Source organism: Agelaius phoeniceus, chromosome 26 (assembly GCF_051311805.1).
Source record: "Agelaius phoeniceus isolate bAgePho1 chromosome 26, bAgePho1.hap1, whole genome shotgun sequence".
NCBI lineage: Eukaryota > Metazoa > Chordata > Aves > Passeriformes > Icteridae > Agelaius > Agelaius phoeniceus.
The window spans coordinates 4,624,333-4,641,779 of record NC_135290.1 but is presented as its reverse complement, the minus strand read 5'-3'; the positions used below and the strand labels follow the sequence as shown (position 1 = coordinate 4,641,779).

General features: G+C 52.6%; 1 protein-coding gene across 1 annotated transcript in view; it reads right to left on the bottom strand.

The window, feature by feature from the left end:
* MYO1D (myosin ID) overlaps window positions 1–3,778 on the bottom strand; it is a 171,254-nt gene extending 167,476 nt beyond the window's left edge. The window contains exon 1 of the mRNA XM_054649462.2: window positions 3,572–3,778. Coding sequence (XP_054505437.1) covers window positions 3,572–3,666 — 95 coding nt within the window. The 5' untranslated portion in view covers window positions 3,667–3,778. The remainder of the gene's footprint in view (window positions 1–3,571) is intronic.
* Between the last annotated feature and the right edge of the window lie 13,669 nt (window positions 3,779–17,447).

Below are 17,447 nucleotides of genomic sequence, written 5' to 3'. Positions count from 1 at the left end.
GATGACTTTTATTTACAATAAAGTGTAACACGCAGTGACTGCTGGGTGTCCCAAGAAACATGCATTAAGTAGCTGTAAGACACAGCCACAAAAAGGTACTGACACAGTGACATCCCTGCTGAGTCACCACTCAAACCTACAAATAACTGGGCATGAGCACTGGGGCTGGGAACTGAGGCAGTGAATTCACACTGCATCCACCCACCTACCCAGGCAACTCATCCAGCCCATGTCAGCACCCCTGAATTCAAAGACTACACAAATGAAAAGTGCAGCTTCACCATTCCTCTTTTTCCCACTAGAGACATCCTTGGGGAAATATCCTTGCATGCACTGAAACTGGTATGATTTCAATTCCACCCACATCTGGGCTCACTTGGGAACTAAATCCAGCACAGCCCGTCTTGGGTCAGCCAGTGACCCTGAACAAAAATAGCTCTGGCAGAAAGAAAACTGGACTGGGTGGAGCCCATCCAAGTGTAAACTGCAGTGACAGAGGAGCAGCAGCTCCTTCCCCTGCTCAGCACGAAGGGGACTCTGCATCACCACAGTGACACAACCAACTCCTGAGCAGGTCCTGAGCTGGGGCTCACAGAGCTTCCTGTGTGTCAGAGCAAGAACCAACCACCCTCTTGTTGGGGAAGATGAAACAGGAAAGCCTTAGAAATATGATTCTCTGGCAAAAGATTGTGAGAATATAGAAACTATAGGTGAGATTGAAATGAAAGCAAGCTTTGAGATCCCTCAGTTACTGAACAACTGGAAAACAATGGTGTGGCCAGCTGAAGGTGATCACCCCCTATTGATGGAACACCACCCTCTGCTTGCAGACAGGCCCAAGGGGCAGAGCAGACCCTGCCAGCTTGGCAGAAGGGGCCCAAAGAGGAGTTTTTAGGGTTTAAAACGTAACCCAGGATGGTAATGATTCTTATAGGCTGTATGGAAATGCTATAGGATTTGTATCTTGTACTGGATTGGTTAGTGAGAATTAGAATATTCAACAGAGAAGATTTATTGTATTGGAACGGGAACTTCGCTCTCTTGCCCTTTTTACTCTCTTACCCTTTTACTCTCTTACCTTTTTTACTCCCTTACTCTCTCCCCCTCTCTTCTCTCAGTCCTGCTCTGAGCTGTGCCTGGCAGCTCCCAGCAGGGCCCTGCACCCAGGCCCTTTGCAATAAACCCCAAGTTCCTGACCTGGCTGCAGAGATCTCTCATCTCTGTCTGTCCTGACCATCCTACCCCCGATGCTCCTACACCCTCTCCAGAGCAGGAAAATGTGAGCAGCAGGTGTTGCCTGAGTGCTGTAATTTTGTCTAATTTTGTCTAATTTTGTCTAACCCAGCAGCAGGGCTGGGGTGGCAGCCCAGGGCCACAACACAGCACCCAATGCCCCATAGAGCTCAGCAGCCTCCCTGCAAGGCCACACTTCTGGGAAATTCACATCAGCTTCCCCAAAGGTCCCAGTGCAGACAGCCCTGGAGGCAGGGGATGACAGCACCAAGATTAGAAAAAATAACAGAATCAATCAGCTTTGACAAAAGCTTGCTCTGCCCATAGCACAGACAGCAGATGACACTGAAGATCAGGCAGAGCTCACAGCCAGGTGGGAAGAACTCAAGTCTGAACTGTTGTCAGAGGAGGAGCCTGGGTTTGGGCAGGTTTGACCAAAGCACTGAAGTTAAACGAGGCCTCCAAGGTACATCACACACAGCAGGGATGTCCTGGCTACACCCTCAGGCACCACCAGCAACAGCTCAGAGAAAAAAAATAAACTAAGTTGTACATTTATTGTAAGGATCCAGGACTGCTGGCTTGTTCTTCTCATCCCTTCATACAAAATCAGCAAAGTCTGTCCCTGCAAGGCACCTCTCAATGGATTCCTAAAGGCAACCAACATGCCACGTTGGTTTTTAAGTTATAAATCCATTTCCAATACTTCATTTAGGTTTCTAGTACACATTAACCACAGAGTAAAACCCCAAGAACAAACTGTGACTCACAAGTTTGCTGCTAATTACAAAGATAACGCTTGCAAACCAATTTCTAATACCATTACAATATCATGGAGTGTACAAATGAGAAACAAATTCAAAATTTTAGACACACTGCAAAATTAATTTAGATCTGAAATCACGTTCAAAGCTCAACCATTCTCATTATGATCTTACATTCAAACACCAACGCCCTCTCTGTCCAAACAGAAATCCAAAATATACAAGGAAAAAAGCATAAGGTATGCTGGTTGTTATTACACCCCACAGGATCTGAGCCCTCACCCTGCAGCATCTCAGGGCTCAGGGAGAGCTGTGTAGCACAGAAATTCCCAAGCACTCAGTGCCTGAAGCAGTCAGGTCTCAAAACCTCCACATTTCATCCAGAGGAGGCAACAACTGTGTGAAAAAGATTCATATTCTCCTTCCACAATAGTTTTGCTGAGGGAGCTTAGCCCACCTCCCATCTATTGCCAGAGCCACTCTCAGGTGCATCCAACCACACCAGGGGCCCAACAAGTGTCTGATTCCAATACCCACCAGAACACAAGTGGCAGGACAGGAACAGGCACAAAAACCTGAGCAGAACAGGGCAGGGACACAAGCCAGCAAGTCACATCTTTATCCCAAAGGTTTCTCTTTGGCAATTATCAAATCCTTGCACAAGCAGGGGTGTAAGAGTTTATCAGGAGGAGCTCCCATGAATGTTTTATAACGGAAAGTGAAAAGCAGCCACAGACTTAGGGTCCCCTGGCTGTCCTCTATCAGTGCTGCCCAGGATTTAGTTGTGCTTGAGAGGGAACAGGCAGGAAAATGTGGATCTTTCCCATTTACAAGGGAAATAAAACCATAAAGATCACGAAATGTTAGCACAGCAAATCTACACCAGTGAGCGGCTGCAATGTCCCCATGGGATGGAGCAACCTTGGACTTGGTGACTTTTATTGCTCTTTTTCTTTCTCTCCAAAGCAACTTCGGAGCATAGGCGAGAAACCCGACAGAGGGGAGTGGGACAGGGTGCCAGAGGAGCTGGGGCTGCCCCTGGATCCCTGGCAGTGCCCAAGGCCAGGTGGGACATTGGGGCTGGGAGCAGCCTGGGACAGGGGAAGGTGTCCCTGCCATGGCAGGGGTGGCACTGGACGGGCTTTAAGGTCCCTCCCCAACCCAACCCAGCCTGTGTTTCTGTGATATAGGGGAAGATCAACAACACACTGTCTAAAAGTAAAGTCCTTAAGGTCCCTTCGCTCCTAAACCATTCCATGGTCCCAAGAGGGAGGTGGGCACTGAGGCAGGTGACTCCGAGGGAGATTTTCCAGAGGGGGGACTCAGAGCACCCGCAGCCTCCAGGGCTTGGTGCACCCTGAGCACCCTCACCTTTACCCGGCTCTTTAATTTCATAGGAAAATCCACACTTTTGCGCGGGTTTGCTCAGTCAGGGAGGGGCAGCAGGCGGAGGAGGCTCAGGGAGGGTCTCGGTTCCCTCTCCCCCCTCACACTCCATCCCAAGCGGGCCGGTGTGAGGGGGAGACCCGCCGAGCGCCGGGGCGGAGGGGCCGCGCCGCCCGCCCCTCACTCACCGCAGCCGGAGGTTCGCCATGAACTCGGGCATGGTGACGGCGTCCATCAGCACGAAGTCGGCTTTGCCGAACTCCAAACTCTCCTGCTCTGCCATGGCGGCCACTGGGACGGCCGGGACCGGGCCGGGGGGCCGAGCTAGGAGCGGGACGGGACGGGACGGGACGGGACCCGGCTGGGATCGCTCCCGCCGCTGCCCGGCCGGGGTGTGTGGGTGTCACCTGCGGCGGGGCGGGGCCGCGGCCCTGAGGCGGCTCCGTGAGGCGGCTCCGAGCGGCGCCCCCTGGCGGCCATAGAGGGAACGGAGCTGCCCGGGCGGGGCGGGGCGGGAGCGCCCTCTGGCGGCGGGAGCTGCGCGCTGCAGGCGGGGATCGCGGCACGGCTGGGACCGGGACCACCGGGACCACCGGGACCACCGGGACCACCGGGACCACCGGGACCACCGGGACCACCGGGACCACCGGGACCACCGGGACCGGGCATCGGGAACCCCGGGACAGAGGAACCGGGACCCCCGGATGGACAATGTGCCCCCTGGAGCAGGGGCTGCGCTGCCCGGGGTGTCCCCCTCACACCCCAATACTGGGTTCTTTGCACCCCCTGCCAGGACAGGGGGCAGATCCTGTGCCCAGGTAACCCCACCCAGGGCCCCACCCTGCAGGGTCAGGATCTGCCCCCCCAGACCCTGCTCACTCTGGTGCTTGGTGAAACCCTGGAACCCCCCTCAAAATATTGCAGAATAAAGCACACAAAATATCCCCCCGGATCCAACACTGAGGCCAATTACATTAATGATACTAATTAAGGCAATGGGGCTGGGGGGACCTGGGAGCAAACACAGCCTCACCTAAAAGAATTTTGGGCAAGAATGGCTGGTTTGAGTGTAGGAAATAGGGTACAGGTGTGAGGCCATCCCTGTCCTTGTCTCCATCCCTCTCTCCATCTCCATCCCCACCCTGGAGCTCCTGGGCCCCCTCCCCTCCCAGCTGCAGGCAATGATCCCTCCTGGTTAAAGGCAGCAGATCCCAGCTCCCTCCCTGCTCCTGGGGGTGAACGAGGCTGGAGGAGCTCTCAGAGGTGAGCTAGAAAGGAAAAAAAAAAAAAAATCTCCTAAAAAGCTTTATTTGTGCTTTGTTTTTCTGGTGTGTTTAGCTTTGCAGAGGGGATGGCTTCTGACTTTGTTTATTCAATGTGCTGAATGGCTTTGATGTTATTATAAATGCCTAATTTGCCTGATGCTGATTATTGCCCTGGCAAGGACAGGGTGGGGGCAGCAGTGTGTTCAGCCCCTGCCTGGCTCTCTCAGCAGAGGTTTTGCAGCCGCAGGAGGTGTGTGTGAGCCCAGAACTGAGCGATGGAGCCAGCACCCCCTGCCCTCCACGGCCCCCTGGGTCCTGGTGCCCTCCCCGAGCCCCCGAGGGCAGCAGAGGGATGTGCCTGGCAGAGCCTGCGCTGCCTCCGCCGCCACAGGCAGAAGAAGAAAGTGGCTTATTCAGCCCATATCTGCAAGCTCCTGAACCAGGTGAGTCCCCGCTGGGCTGGGGTGCAGCTCCTGCTCCCTGAGTTCCACCTGATAACCCCTGTGTCCCAGGCTGGGTGGTGTCACCATCCCTGGTGCTGGGGGAATGTTTGGATTTGATCTTGATGGTGTCACCATCCCTGGAGGGGTTTAAAAGATGTGTGGATCAGGTGGGTTAGTGGTGCCCTTGGTAGTGCTGGGGGAATGTTTGGATTTGATCCTTGTGTTTTCCCAACCTGAATGATTCCATGATCCCGGGCTGGGCTGTGCCTGCCGTGCTGATGCTGTTGGTTGCTCTCCCCACAGACGTGTTCCACGGGGGATTCTTGCCTGGTGCCTTCCCTGCTGGCCTGGCTGGGCAGTCCCCAGCTCCTCGGGGAGGTGGCCCTGGAGGCCTCCAGGCTGTCCCGCTATGGCAGGAGGAGCCACCTCGGCCACCGTGAGGTGCTGCTGGCCACGAAGCTGGTGCTGCTGCGTGAGCTCCACAAGCCTCCCCCAGGATCCTGAGCCGTGAGCTGAGGCAGGATGGCACAGTCTTTGTAGTATTTTAATGTGGTTTTGGTAAATAAAGTGTTTTTGGCATTGTTTAATGGAGTCTCCTCCCTGGGTGTTGGGCTGGGCACCTGTGTGCCCCAGGACTGGGTGGTCACACACACCTGCCCCAAGAAACACCCACGGCCTCTTGGCTCTGCCCTCGGGAGGCTGTTGGGCAGCTGGGTGCATCTTTGCACCCTATTTGGCCAAGAAAAGCAGAAGGAGAAAAGGTGGATGTTGTTCCAAGCCCTGAGGGAGGGCCAGCCTTGGAGGCAGCAGCATTCCTGGTGATGCTGTGCCAGCACCTGGCACTGAGTGATCTGTGACCGTGTTCACAGGGGTCTGAGGATGAGGGAAGAGATGAGGATCTGACTCCATGGTTCAGAAGGCTTGATTTATTATTTTATTATATATATTATATTACAACTATACTAAAAGAATAGAAGAAAGGATTTCATCAGAAGGTTAGCTAAGAATAGAAGAGGGAAGAATGAATAACAAAGGCTTGTGGCTTGGACAGTGAGTTTGAGCCAGCTGACTGTGATTGGCCATTAATTAGAAACAACCACATGAGCCCAATCCCAGATGCACCTGTTGCATTCCACAGCAGCAGATAACCATTGGTTACATTTTGTTCCTGAGGCCTCTCAGCTTCTCAGGAGGAAAAATCCTAAGGAAAGGCTTTTCCATAAAAGATGTCTGTGACAGGCCCATTTTGTTTCCAGGCCCTCCACGGAGCCCCTGCACACACCAGTCCTGGGGATGTCTCTGGGTTCTCCTGCCTTCAGCTCCAAATCCTGCCACGGGCAGGTACCTGGCAGTGCCCAGCTATCTGCCTTCCCAGAGAGGGTTCTCAGTGCCAGCAGCTCCTGGCAGCACTGGGGCACCCTCCCCTGGGGCAGCTTCCTGGCTGCTGAGTGTTCCCTCCCAGGCTGGGACAGGGATGGATCCTTCCGCAGGGATTGGGCCTTGTAACCCTGGCATGAGCTGAGGGCTCCTTCAGAGGGAGGTGATGGCAGCTCTGCCCACCCTGCACAGGCTCCCTGCCTTGGTGGGCACCCCTGGGCTTTGGGGGGACTTTCTGAACTGTGTGGTGGCACAGGGACACTCCAGTGACACCCACACAGGTACTGGGGGTCATGGTGGGCAGTGGCTCCTGTTGGTAGCTCTGGCTGCATCCCCAGCTGCTCCTGTTTGCTCTCTCCACTCTCCTGGGTGCACCAAGACCCGTGCAGTGCTTGGACTGTCACAGACACATTCTATGGAAAATCCTTTTCTTAGGATGTTTTCTCCTGAGAAGCTGAGAGGCCTCAGGAACAAAATGTAAGCAATGGTTATCTGCTGCTGTGGAATGCAACAGGTGGAGCTGGGATTGGGCTCATGTGGTTGTTTCTAATTAATGGCCAATCACAGCCCAGCTGGCTCAGACTGTCCCAGACACAAGCTTTTGTTATCATTCTTTCTTTTTCTGTTCTTAGCCAGCCTTCTGATGAAATCCTTTCTTCTATTCTTTTAGTATAGTTTTAATATAATATATATCATAAAATAATAAGTCAAGCCTTCTGAACCATGGAGTCAGATCCTCATCTCTTCCCTCATCCTCAGACCCCTGTGAACACGGTCACAGAGGAGCTTCAGCTCAGTCCCTCTTCTGGCAGTCCTGACTCTTTAAGTTGTTTAGGATTGGCTCAAATCTATGGATTAGGGGCCAAATCCTATAGGAAAGTCCAAGCCTTTGTAGAAATAAGAGCTGTGGCTGAACCTGAGGACACACCCAGGCTCCTGCCAAGGCTGTTTTTACCTCCAGCATTCCTGGCTGGGGTCTGTTCAACCTTCCCCAAAAGCTCAGGGAGGGGAAGGGGAGGGTTCCACACCCTCTGATACATCTGGTTGGGAGCTTAATCATCCTGTTGGTGTTTTCTCTTGTGCTGCAGCAAGAAAAAACCAAGAACAGCATTCATTCAGTGCTTCTTGTCCCTGCAGACAGACTGGAGCTATTGCTATCTTCCTTTTCTTTATTTCTTATTTGGAGCCCCAGCTGCTGCTGGGAGGGTGACATGTGGAGCTGCTCTGTCTGACTTCTTAACCCCTGCAGTAATTGTGTGTGGGATCACTGCCTGGAAGGGAAACTGAGCCTGGAGCCATCACCAGCTCCCAGGGGAAGCAGCTGGAGCAGAGGAGATGATGGGGGAGATTACCAGGGGAGGTTCCTGCCCAGGGCAGGAGATTTGGGGTTATCAATGAACCTTTTCCTACCCAAAAACTTGTAGCTCAACTGGGCTCTGCAGAGGCAAAATATTGGCTGGCACAGGGTGCCCAGAGCAGCTGGGGCTGCCCTGAATCCCTGCAAGTGTCAAAGGCCAGGGGGGACAGGGCCTGGGGATGGTGGAAGATGTCCCTGCCCATGGCAGGGGTGGGACTGGGTGGGCTTTAAAGGCCCTTTCACCCCAAATCCTGCTGGGGTTCTGTGGTGTCTCAGGTGCATCTGTTTGCTCTTACTTCACCTCACCACTGACTCAGTGGACCCTGAGCTCTCTGCAATCTGTTCTTCAGGATCTTTATTTGGTCTTTTTTTCCTGTTTATCTTGTCTTTCCTTCCCCACACAACCCCTGCATCTCCCCTTTATTTTGTCCTGATAGTCCTACTGATTTTGGGCTTGAGAGTTCTTGGGTAAGACACATTCTGTTCCCAGGGCAGGGGTAGTCCCCATCCTTGGGAGGATTAGGAAGCCCTGTGGAAGTGGCACTTGGGGACGTGGGTCAGCGGTGCCTTGGCAGTGCCATGGAGAAGGGCTGGACCTGATGATCTCAGAGGGGTTTTGCAATCTAAATGTTATAAATGGGGATCTGAAGCACAAGATGAATCAAGTGACCTCTCAAAAGATTTTCTAGAGTCCCGTTTGGGGGAAGAGGGAAATCTGCTGCCACAGGGTTGGTGGAGCACAAATCCCTTATGAGTGGGCAGCCCTGGCACAGCCAGGGACAGGCAGGGGCCCCTGTGCCAGTCCCCCACAAAAGTCTGTATTTATTGTTTCTTTAACACTTGCCCTTTCTGTTCACCATTTCAGCTTCCTCCTCCAACCTAAGGGAACACCTGGATACAAATCCTGGGTAAAAAAACTGAAAGTGGTGATTTATTCCCAGAGGGGAAGTGCCTGTTGAGGCAGCACACACTATGTGGATACCCTTCAAAAAACTGCTTTCATCTGTCACCCCAAAAGGCAGCTTTGGCAGGAGCAGGAGGATGAACCCACAAGCAGGGCCTGAAAGGATTTTTCAGGATTAATTTTTTTTGTTGGATTAATTTTCAGGATTTTTTTTTGTTGGATAACTTTTCAAGATTAATTTTTTTTGTTGTTGTTCATTTCTTCTATTATCTTTTTTAGCTCTGTTGGTAGTAGAAGACAGAAGCCCAGACAGGCTGAGGAAGTGGAAGGGTTCAACACAAACATGGTGCTTTTAGCAGTCTGTGGATGCAGAATTAACCAACAAAGACTTCTGTTCTTTGGGAGCCCTGGAGGAGGAGCAGGGCTCTCACAGCTTGCTGTCCTCAAGGGTGGACTTGTGCCTGTGCTCAGGATGGTGTTGGCCTTTCCAAAACTCAGATCTGAACCCAAACCAAGCCTTCCTCTGCAGGACACAGCTGTGGGATGTACAGCTCTGGCTGGAGACTTTGTAGTACACAATCCTAAAAGCTTTGGGAAAACAAGGAGTGTGCAAAATGAAGGAAAAGCTCATTAAAAGTGAAAGCTGCTGCTTCTTGTCCCAAGGGTGAGGAGGGATGAGCAGGTGTCCTCTCTCTGGGGAGCTGCCAGTGATGAACTGAAAATGGGCTCTGGAGAAGGTCCCTGTGCCAGGGCAGAACACCAGCCAGGTGCCCAAATCCTCAGAGGATTTGCTCTTAGGTCCTGCACTGAGTTTTAGCTGATCCCAAAGAACAGGGGGGCAGGTTGGGGCTGGGACCCAGAGCAGGTCAGTGTGGGAGGTGTGGGCCAAGTGCCAGCTCCAGGTGTGGCACAGAGCCATGGCATGGCCAGGAGGCCACTGAGGACAGCAAAGGGTGGGACAGTGTTCACAGGGGTCTGAGGATGGGGGAAGAGATGAGGATCTGACTCCGTGTTTCAGAAGGCTGATTTATTATTTTATGATAAAAAAATAATTTTATATATATTAAAACTATACTAAAAGAATAGAAGAAAAGGTTTCATCAGAAGGCTGGCTAAGAATATAATAGAAAAAGAAAGAATGATAACAAAGGCTTGTGACTGATCAAGGCAGTCTGGACAGCTGGGCTGTGATTGACCATTAATTAGAAACAACCACATGAGCCCAATCCCAGATGCACCTGTTGCATTCCACAGCAGCAGATAACCATTGGTTACATTTTGTTCCTGAGGCCTCTCAGCTTCTCAGGAGGAAAAGTCCTAAGGAAAGGATTTTCCATAAAAGATGTCTTTGACACTGCATCACACCCCAGGCTTGCACAGACGTCTCTGGGATGTGGCTTCTGTCTGGGATAGAAGGATGGAAATAAAACAGATAAACACAGAGATTTCTCTGCAAAAGGCTCTGGGGGCTGGAGCTCCTCTGCTCTGGAGACAGCTGGGGGAGATGAGGGAACTGAGCCTGCCCAGAGCAGCTGTGGCTGCCCCAGCCCTGGAAGTGTCCAAGGCCAGGCTGGACAGGGCTTGGGACAACCTGGGTTGGTGGAAGGTGGGAAAGCCCCTGGATGGGCTTTAAGGCCCCTTCCACCCCAAAACATTCTTGGATTTTATTGGATTGTTCTCTGATGCTTTAACTGCTCATCTGCCAGGTCTCTCTTTAAAAATATGGATTTTGCTTTTGGTAATTTCTATTCATTCTTCATTTCTTCTTACTCAGCTTCCTCTGGTATTTTTTTCTATTTCATGAGGCAGGGCCTCTTCCTCCTTTCCACAATTCCCCTGCTGGTAAATGGCTCCGTGGGCTGCCCAGCAGTAACCGTTTGTGAGGAGGTAACTGTGCCCTTTCCTCTTCCCTATTTTTGCAAAAAGGGAAGTAATAAAGAAAATTAGACAGCACATCAAAATTTCCAGCCCAACACACACACACACACACACACACACACACACACACACACACACATTGCTGCTATGGTCTCAAGCCAAGGAGGAGGATGTCAAACTGTAAACAAACGAAATATTCACTTTTGTAATTAAAGTGGATGTGGTGTTTTCTTTTATGGAGTTTTCCAGGAAGCTTTATGCAGACCAAAATGAGACTTCCCAAGACTGCAATGTGACTGTTGCACAAATACATGAACATTTATAGTGGGAAAACATTAAGATCCCCTCTAAGGTCAGTGTGTGCAGAGCCAGCCACCCCATGAAAGAACCCAGATGAAGCAGAGTCCTCAAGGCTTTTGCTTCTCATAAGGGGAAATCTTTCCCAAAGCTGTTCCTGAGAATCCTCTTGAGGATGTTTGTGTGCCTGAGGCAGCAGGAGGGGCTGTGGGGCTGCCCTGTCCCTCAGCAGCATCCAACAGCTCCATTTCCTCTCCGGGAAGGAATTGCCCCATGGCAAAGCTCCACTATCAGCCACGTCTATTTACACCCAGATCTGTGATTCCCCAGGCTGAAGAGGGCTGGGAATCCAGCCAAAACCACCAGACACAGTTGAACAGAAGGGAAACATCTTGAGATGTTCACCAGCTCTGACTGCAGCTGATTCTGCAGCTTCCTGGATAAAAACCCATCCCTGCTCTCCTGGAGATGTGGCACTGAGCCATGGCCAGCCCAAACCAGCACCAAGCAGGCTGCTCAGGAGAAAAGGGCTCCAGAAACACCTTAAAAACCCCTTCCAGTGCCTAAGGGGACTCCAAGAAAACTGGAGAGGGACTTTGGACAAGGGATGGAGGAACAGGACTAGGGCTTCCCACTGCCAGAGGGCAGGGTGGGTGGGATATTGGGATAAATTCCTCCCTGGGAGGGTGGGCAGGCCCTGGCACAGGTGCCCAGAGCAGCTGGGGCTGCCCCTGGATCCCTGGCAGTGCCCAAGGCCAGGCTGGACACTGGGGCTTGGAGCAGCCTGGGACAGTGGAAGGTGTCCCTGCCCTGGATCATCTTTCAGGTCCCTTCCAACCCAAACCATTCTGGGATTCTATGACAAGGGATGGAAGCCCAGGCTGACCACTGAAATCTCAGGCTCCTGTACTCTGGCTTCACAGCCCAGCTGAGAGGTGTTGAGAAGTTGTTACCCTGTTACCCCAGTGCATAACATCCATTAAAACTCCTTAAAGAAACAAAAAGGAAGTTTTTATAGTGTGAAGATCTTTGACAGCACTCACCCAGCTCCATGGTCCCTCCTCACTGTCCCCAGCATGGTTCTTCATCCTTCCACACCTGCTGTGGCCTGAGGCAGCCCAGCAGAGCTGCTCCTGCATCCAGGCAGCTGGAAAGTCACAGGGATGGGAGCAAATCCCTTCTCCAAACATCCACTCTTGGGGAGCAGGATCCAGTTCCAGGCTGAGGGCAGTTCCCACCTGCCTGGAGCCACGGGACTGTTGGGAACAGCAGCAGAGAAGCAGAGCAAGCAGAGCTGGAGGGGTGCCTGGAGCAATTGCTGCTCTCCCTGATCCAGTGCAGGGGGAGTGCAGCCTAAAGCCCTCATGAGGGATGTTTGTTTAATGTGTGCTCTTCCCTCCTGAATCTGCTGCTGGTGGAACCCCAGCCCAGCGGCTCTGTCCTGGCCCAGGGCTGTGTTTACACTCAGCCAGTCCCCAAAGTCTGACTAAAGCTCTCACTCTGTGATTCCTCATCCTCTCCAGGCAGACACAGAGCAGTTTATTCCCTTCTTTTCCATGGCAGCCTTTTATTTATTGGAGGAGGGTTATCCTGGCAGGGCAGGAAGTGCAGCTGCAAAGGGGAGGCTGGAGGTCAGCTCATCCCAGCTGTCCCTGCTCTGCTCCTCTGCCACAAACAACCCAATTCTTTCACTCTTCCCTCAGAGATCACATTTGCTAGATTTCCTTTCATCCTCACTGCTAGCAAAACAAGGGAGGTTTTTCAGGATGTGTTGTATGAAAGAAGGAGCAGGTTCCCATCCCAGTCCTTGGAGGTGGGATCTGCTGTGGGATCTACTGAGGAGTTCCAAACTCACCTGGCATCGTGTGAGGGTTCAAAGGCAGCAGAGCAGTTCTGGAAGGACCAATCACCCTTGTCCAAGCTTCAAACCCAAGAGTATTGCATCACATAAATATCCAGCTCCATCAGAATTCCTCATCCCTACCAATGTGACCTAAAGGACCCTGAACCTGGTGGTTTTCAGAAATAGGTGGTTTATTGGGTCTGCCTTGTCCATCAGCTCTCTTGCTTCTGCAGATTCCTCAGGCAATAACACAGAGCACCTTCACCTGCAGCAGCCCCCATCTCCTGCCTTCCCTGGGCCAAGGGAGGAAGTGCCAGACCACACCATGGCCCCTGCATATGATGCTGCTTATCCTGACCATAAAAAAAGAGCTCCTAATTTACCTATCAGAAAAAAAAAAACAAACTTTGAAGAATAATTAGAGTCCTCTTGTATTGCTTCCCCCCCCCGGAAGTCTAGTCTAGTCTATTCTATTCTATTCTATTCTATTCTATTCTATTCTATTCTATTCTATTCTATTCCATTCCATTCCATTCCATTCCATTTTAATTTTACTCTTCCCTATTTCTCTTCTATGTTATTCTATCCCATCTCAGGTTAGGCCAGCTGCAGTGATGTGCCATTCCAAGTGGGAATGCTAATTTAAGGGACAGGTTTCCAGCTATCTAAGATGCAGTGAAATGCTTGGAAGATCCCTCACAGACACCTGGGCTCCCAATGCCAAAAGAATGTCAAAAATCTACATAGGCGTTTTCTTTATCTCAAAATCTTCAAAATCCCTGGATCTAACACAAACTGGCACCTGTGTTGCATCAGCAGAGCTCAGTGTGACAACCATCCATTCATGATCCAACACTGTGTTATTTGAGCAAAAGGACTCCTGAGGGCCTGAACTTTCCCAATCAGTCATTAAAAAATTGTGTTGCAAATGTTAAAAAGCTTCTTCTCAACCACCTCAGTGCAGCAGCCAGGGCCTGGGGCTCTCCTGGCTGTGTGAGAACAGTCCCAGACAGGAGATGAACATGGCCAAGTGCACCAGAGACTGTGAGCAACAACCTTCAGTTCCTCTGTGCTCCAGTTCTTGGGAAAACTGTCAATGGCTGTGCAGAAGAGCCAAAAAAACCCCAAAAAACCAAAATCAAGAGTAGTGAGGCCCTGGCACAGAGTGCCCAGAGCAGCTGTGGCTGCCCCTGAATCCCTGGAAGTGTCCAGGGCCAGGTTGGACAGGGTTTGACTGATCTGCTCTAGTGGAAGGTGTCCCTGCCCATGGCAGGGGTGGAACTGGTGATCCTTAAGGTCTCTTCCAGCTCAGACCATTTTGGGATTCTGTGGGCATAGCTCAGCTGGGATTCTAAAGACACAGAACAGCCAAGGAGAGGACCTGGATGTCCACTTGAGTGGTTTCCAACCAGCTTGGCAGGAAGGAGTTTTCTCCTGGACCTGGAGTCCAGGACTTGTCTGACTTTACTTCTGGCTACCAGAATTCATGGACAGCAAATATTGGATGGGCTCAGGCAGAGAAGAGTTGTGTGGATTTAAAGTGATCAAGGGCAGTTGTTTGGGAGGGAGCTGGGCTCAGCCTCCCCAGGTCTCTGTGTGCATGAGGCAGCCAGAGCTTGCTGAAATAAGGAAAAGCAAGGACAGCGTGGCACAGAAAAGGGCAGGGAGTCTGAGCTGGAAGAACCCAGGGGCCAGAGGAAAATAAAGGAGGTTGAACTGCACGGAGTTGCTGCCAGCTCATTTCCTCGGGCCCCTCTGGATGGCAGCACAAGCCTCTGCTCCATCTGCAGCTCAGCCGGGCTCGGGCCCTGGCAGAGGCTGTGTCCCACCTCCAGATCATCCATGAAGAGAAATTCCCAGCAGGAAGCACACGGGGAGGAGCAGCAGGTCAATGTTAGGGTGGAAGGAGTCAAGAAGCAGGTACTGACTCGCTGGGCTCCAAACAAAGCCAGACCAAGAGTTTGGTGGGTGACTCCTGCCATGGCTCAGGCAGCAGCTCCTGTGACTCCCAGGGGTGTTGGGGTCACAGGGTTGGGATCTGAGCTGTGATGGCAGGACAGACAGGATGGGCAGCAGGCCCTCAGTGCCCTGCCACCAGTGACTGCTCCTGGTGTCCATCCCTGCTCACTGCCCTTGTCCTGCAGCCTTGCTCTCATCAGCTCAAGGCCACCCAAACAGCTCAGGAAGGCATTAACTCCCAATACAAACACACAGAAAGTTTCTCCTCAGGTCATTTCCTCCTCCTGCCCCCTTTCTCCTGGTGCCACCAGGCAGAAAAGGCTCAGTCCCCCCCAGCACACTCTGATCACTGATCATTCACAGCACTCTGATCTCCCCTCCCTGCATTATTCCATGCTTAGGGAGCCCAAGGAGCATCCTGCATGGCTGGTGGCCTTCATCCTCACTAAAAGAGTCAGGAGAGGCTTGTGTAGCCTCTTCCTTGGCACCAGCTCGCTCTGACACCCCTGATGCCTGCAGGGACAGAAATCAGGGATAGTGGGACCTTCTTGGGGGATGAGCTGTGGATGTGTCCTGGTCTGACCCAGGTCCTTGGCTTGGCCACCCCACCCTGCACTGGGGCAGGGCTGGGTTCCTGCTGTGCCCCCTGGTTCAGGATGGAGCTGCTCCATCAGGGAATGGGGCTGGCTCCTGCCCTGGGATCTCCCCAGTGAAGGGGCTGCAGCCCAGGGCAGGATGGGGGTGCCTGGGGCTGTGTTTGAATCCATGCTAGGAAGCAGCCAGAGGCTGTACATGAGACCAGTGCCAGCACTGTCACCTTGGGAGATGGATGTGAATGAAAAAAGTGTTGGAGAGGGTCACACAAATGTTTATAGAGGGAGAGGAGAGGAGAGGAGAGGAGAGGAGAGGAGAGGAGAGGAGAGGAGAGGAGAGGAGAGGAGAGGAGAGGAGAGGAGAGGAGAGGAGAGGAGAGGAGAGGAGAGGAGAGGAGAGGAGAGGAGAGGAGAGGAGAGGAGAGGAGAGGAGAGGAGAGGAGAGGAGAGGAGAGGAGAGGAGAGGAGAGGAGAGGAGAGGAGAGGAGAGGAGAGGAGAGGAGAGGAGAGGAGAGGACTTTGAAGGGACCTACAGTGACCATCTCCTGCAACTGCCTGACCACTTCAGGGGTGACAGAAGTTACAGAACATTGTTAAGGGTGCTGTCCAAACATCTCTTCAACCCTGACAGGTTTGGGGCATTGACCACCTCTCCAGGAAGCCCCTCCCAGTGCCTGACCCCCCTCTTGGTAAAGATGCTTCCCAATGTCCAGTCTAACCCTCTCCCTGTGCAGCTTTGAGCCATTCCCAGGCATCCAGGGCCTGGATCCCAAGGAGAAGAGTTCAGTGCCTCTATCTCCACATCCTCTCCTCAGGAAGCTGCACAGAGCCATGAGATCATCCCTCAGCCCCCTTCTCTCCATGTCTTCCAGCCCATTGCCAGCTTGGTTCTCCTCCTCTGGACACATTCCAGGGTTTTCCCATCCTTCTTAAATCTCAGGGACCCAGAACTGCACACAGTTCCTATGTATAGCATCAGAGACTGGATAAATTTGACCTAGGATGGGAAAACCAGGATCTAGAAATGGGATGAGGGACCACAGCCAGTCTGGGAGCTCATGTCAGCAGCTTGGGAAACCTGGAGCAAAACTGGGATCCCACACCTGTGGTGCCACCCATGGCTCAGGAAAGACTGGGAGCCTGGCAGCTGCCAGGGGGGAGCAGAAGTTTGACATGGGAGGGTTCTCCCATCTGGCAGGGAAGAGGAAGAGCCCACACCAAAGCTGTTGGCCAACAGAGACCTGTGGAACTGGGAAACAGCACATTCTGTACAGGGGAGGTAATTAATTGCTGGAGCCACTCATTAAGGCATTGGCAGGCTCAGTACTGACAGTCAGAGCTGGGGCTCCAGGCCTTTGCTAAAAGAGGTTTTTCTTCAAATTTGAGTGATTTCAGTGCTGTCCCTGCAATGTTTTCTTCACAGTCAGACCTGCATTGGAGCACTGGGCTGGTGTGGCCTTGGGAACTGGGCAGTTGGAGCTGACCATGAGGGTCCTGCAGGGGTCACACCTGGGAGGGCAGGGTCCTCCAGTGGTGGCTTCTGGGCAAACAGCTCACACAGCTCTTTACTCCATCTCTGAGTGAGGGAAGCCTCTGGAGCTCTCACTTAGTCCCTGTGTGGTTTTAAGCAAATCCTCACCCCATAACAGGCTGGGACAGCTGGGGGTGTCCAGCTTAGAGAAGAGAAGCATCCAGGAAGTTCTTAGAGCCCCTTCCAATGCCTAAAGGGGCTCCAGGAGAGCTGCAGAGGGACTGGGGACAAGGGATGGAGGAAAAGGACTCAGGGACCTGTGCCAGAGGGCAGGGTTAGGTGGGATATAGGGAAGGAATCGTTCCCTGGGAGGGTGGGCAGGCCCTGGCACAGGGTGCCCAGAGCAGCTGGGGCTGGCCCTGGATCCCTGGCAGTGCCCAAGGCCAGGTTGGACATTGGGGCTTGGAGCAGCCTGGGACAGTGGGAGGTGTCCCTGCCATGGCAGGGGTGGCACTGGATGGGCTTTAAGGCCCCTTCCCACCCAGACTGCTCTGGGATCCCAGGTTAGGTGCTCTCTCACCTCCCTCTCCTGATCCTATACAGGAGGAGCAGTTCCCAGGGCCTCAGCAGGAATTCTTGGGTCAGGCCTGCACCTACCCTTGATCACACATCAATTT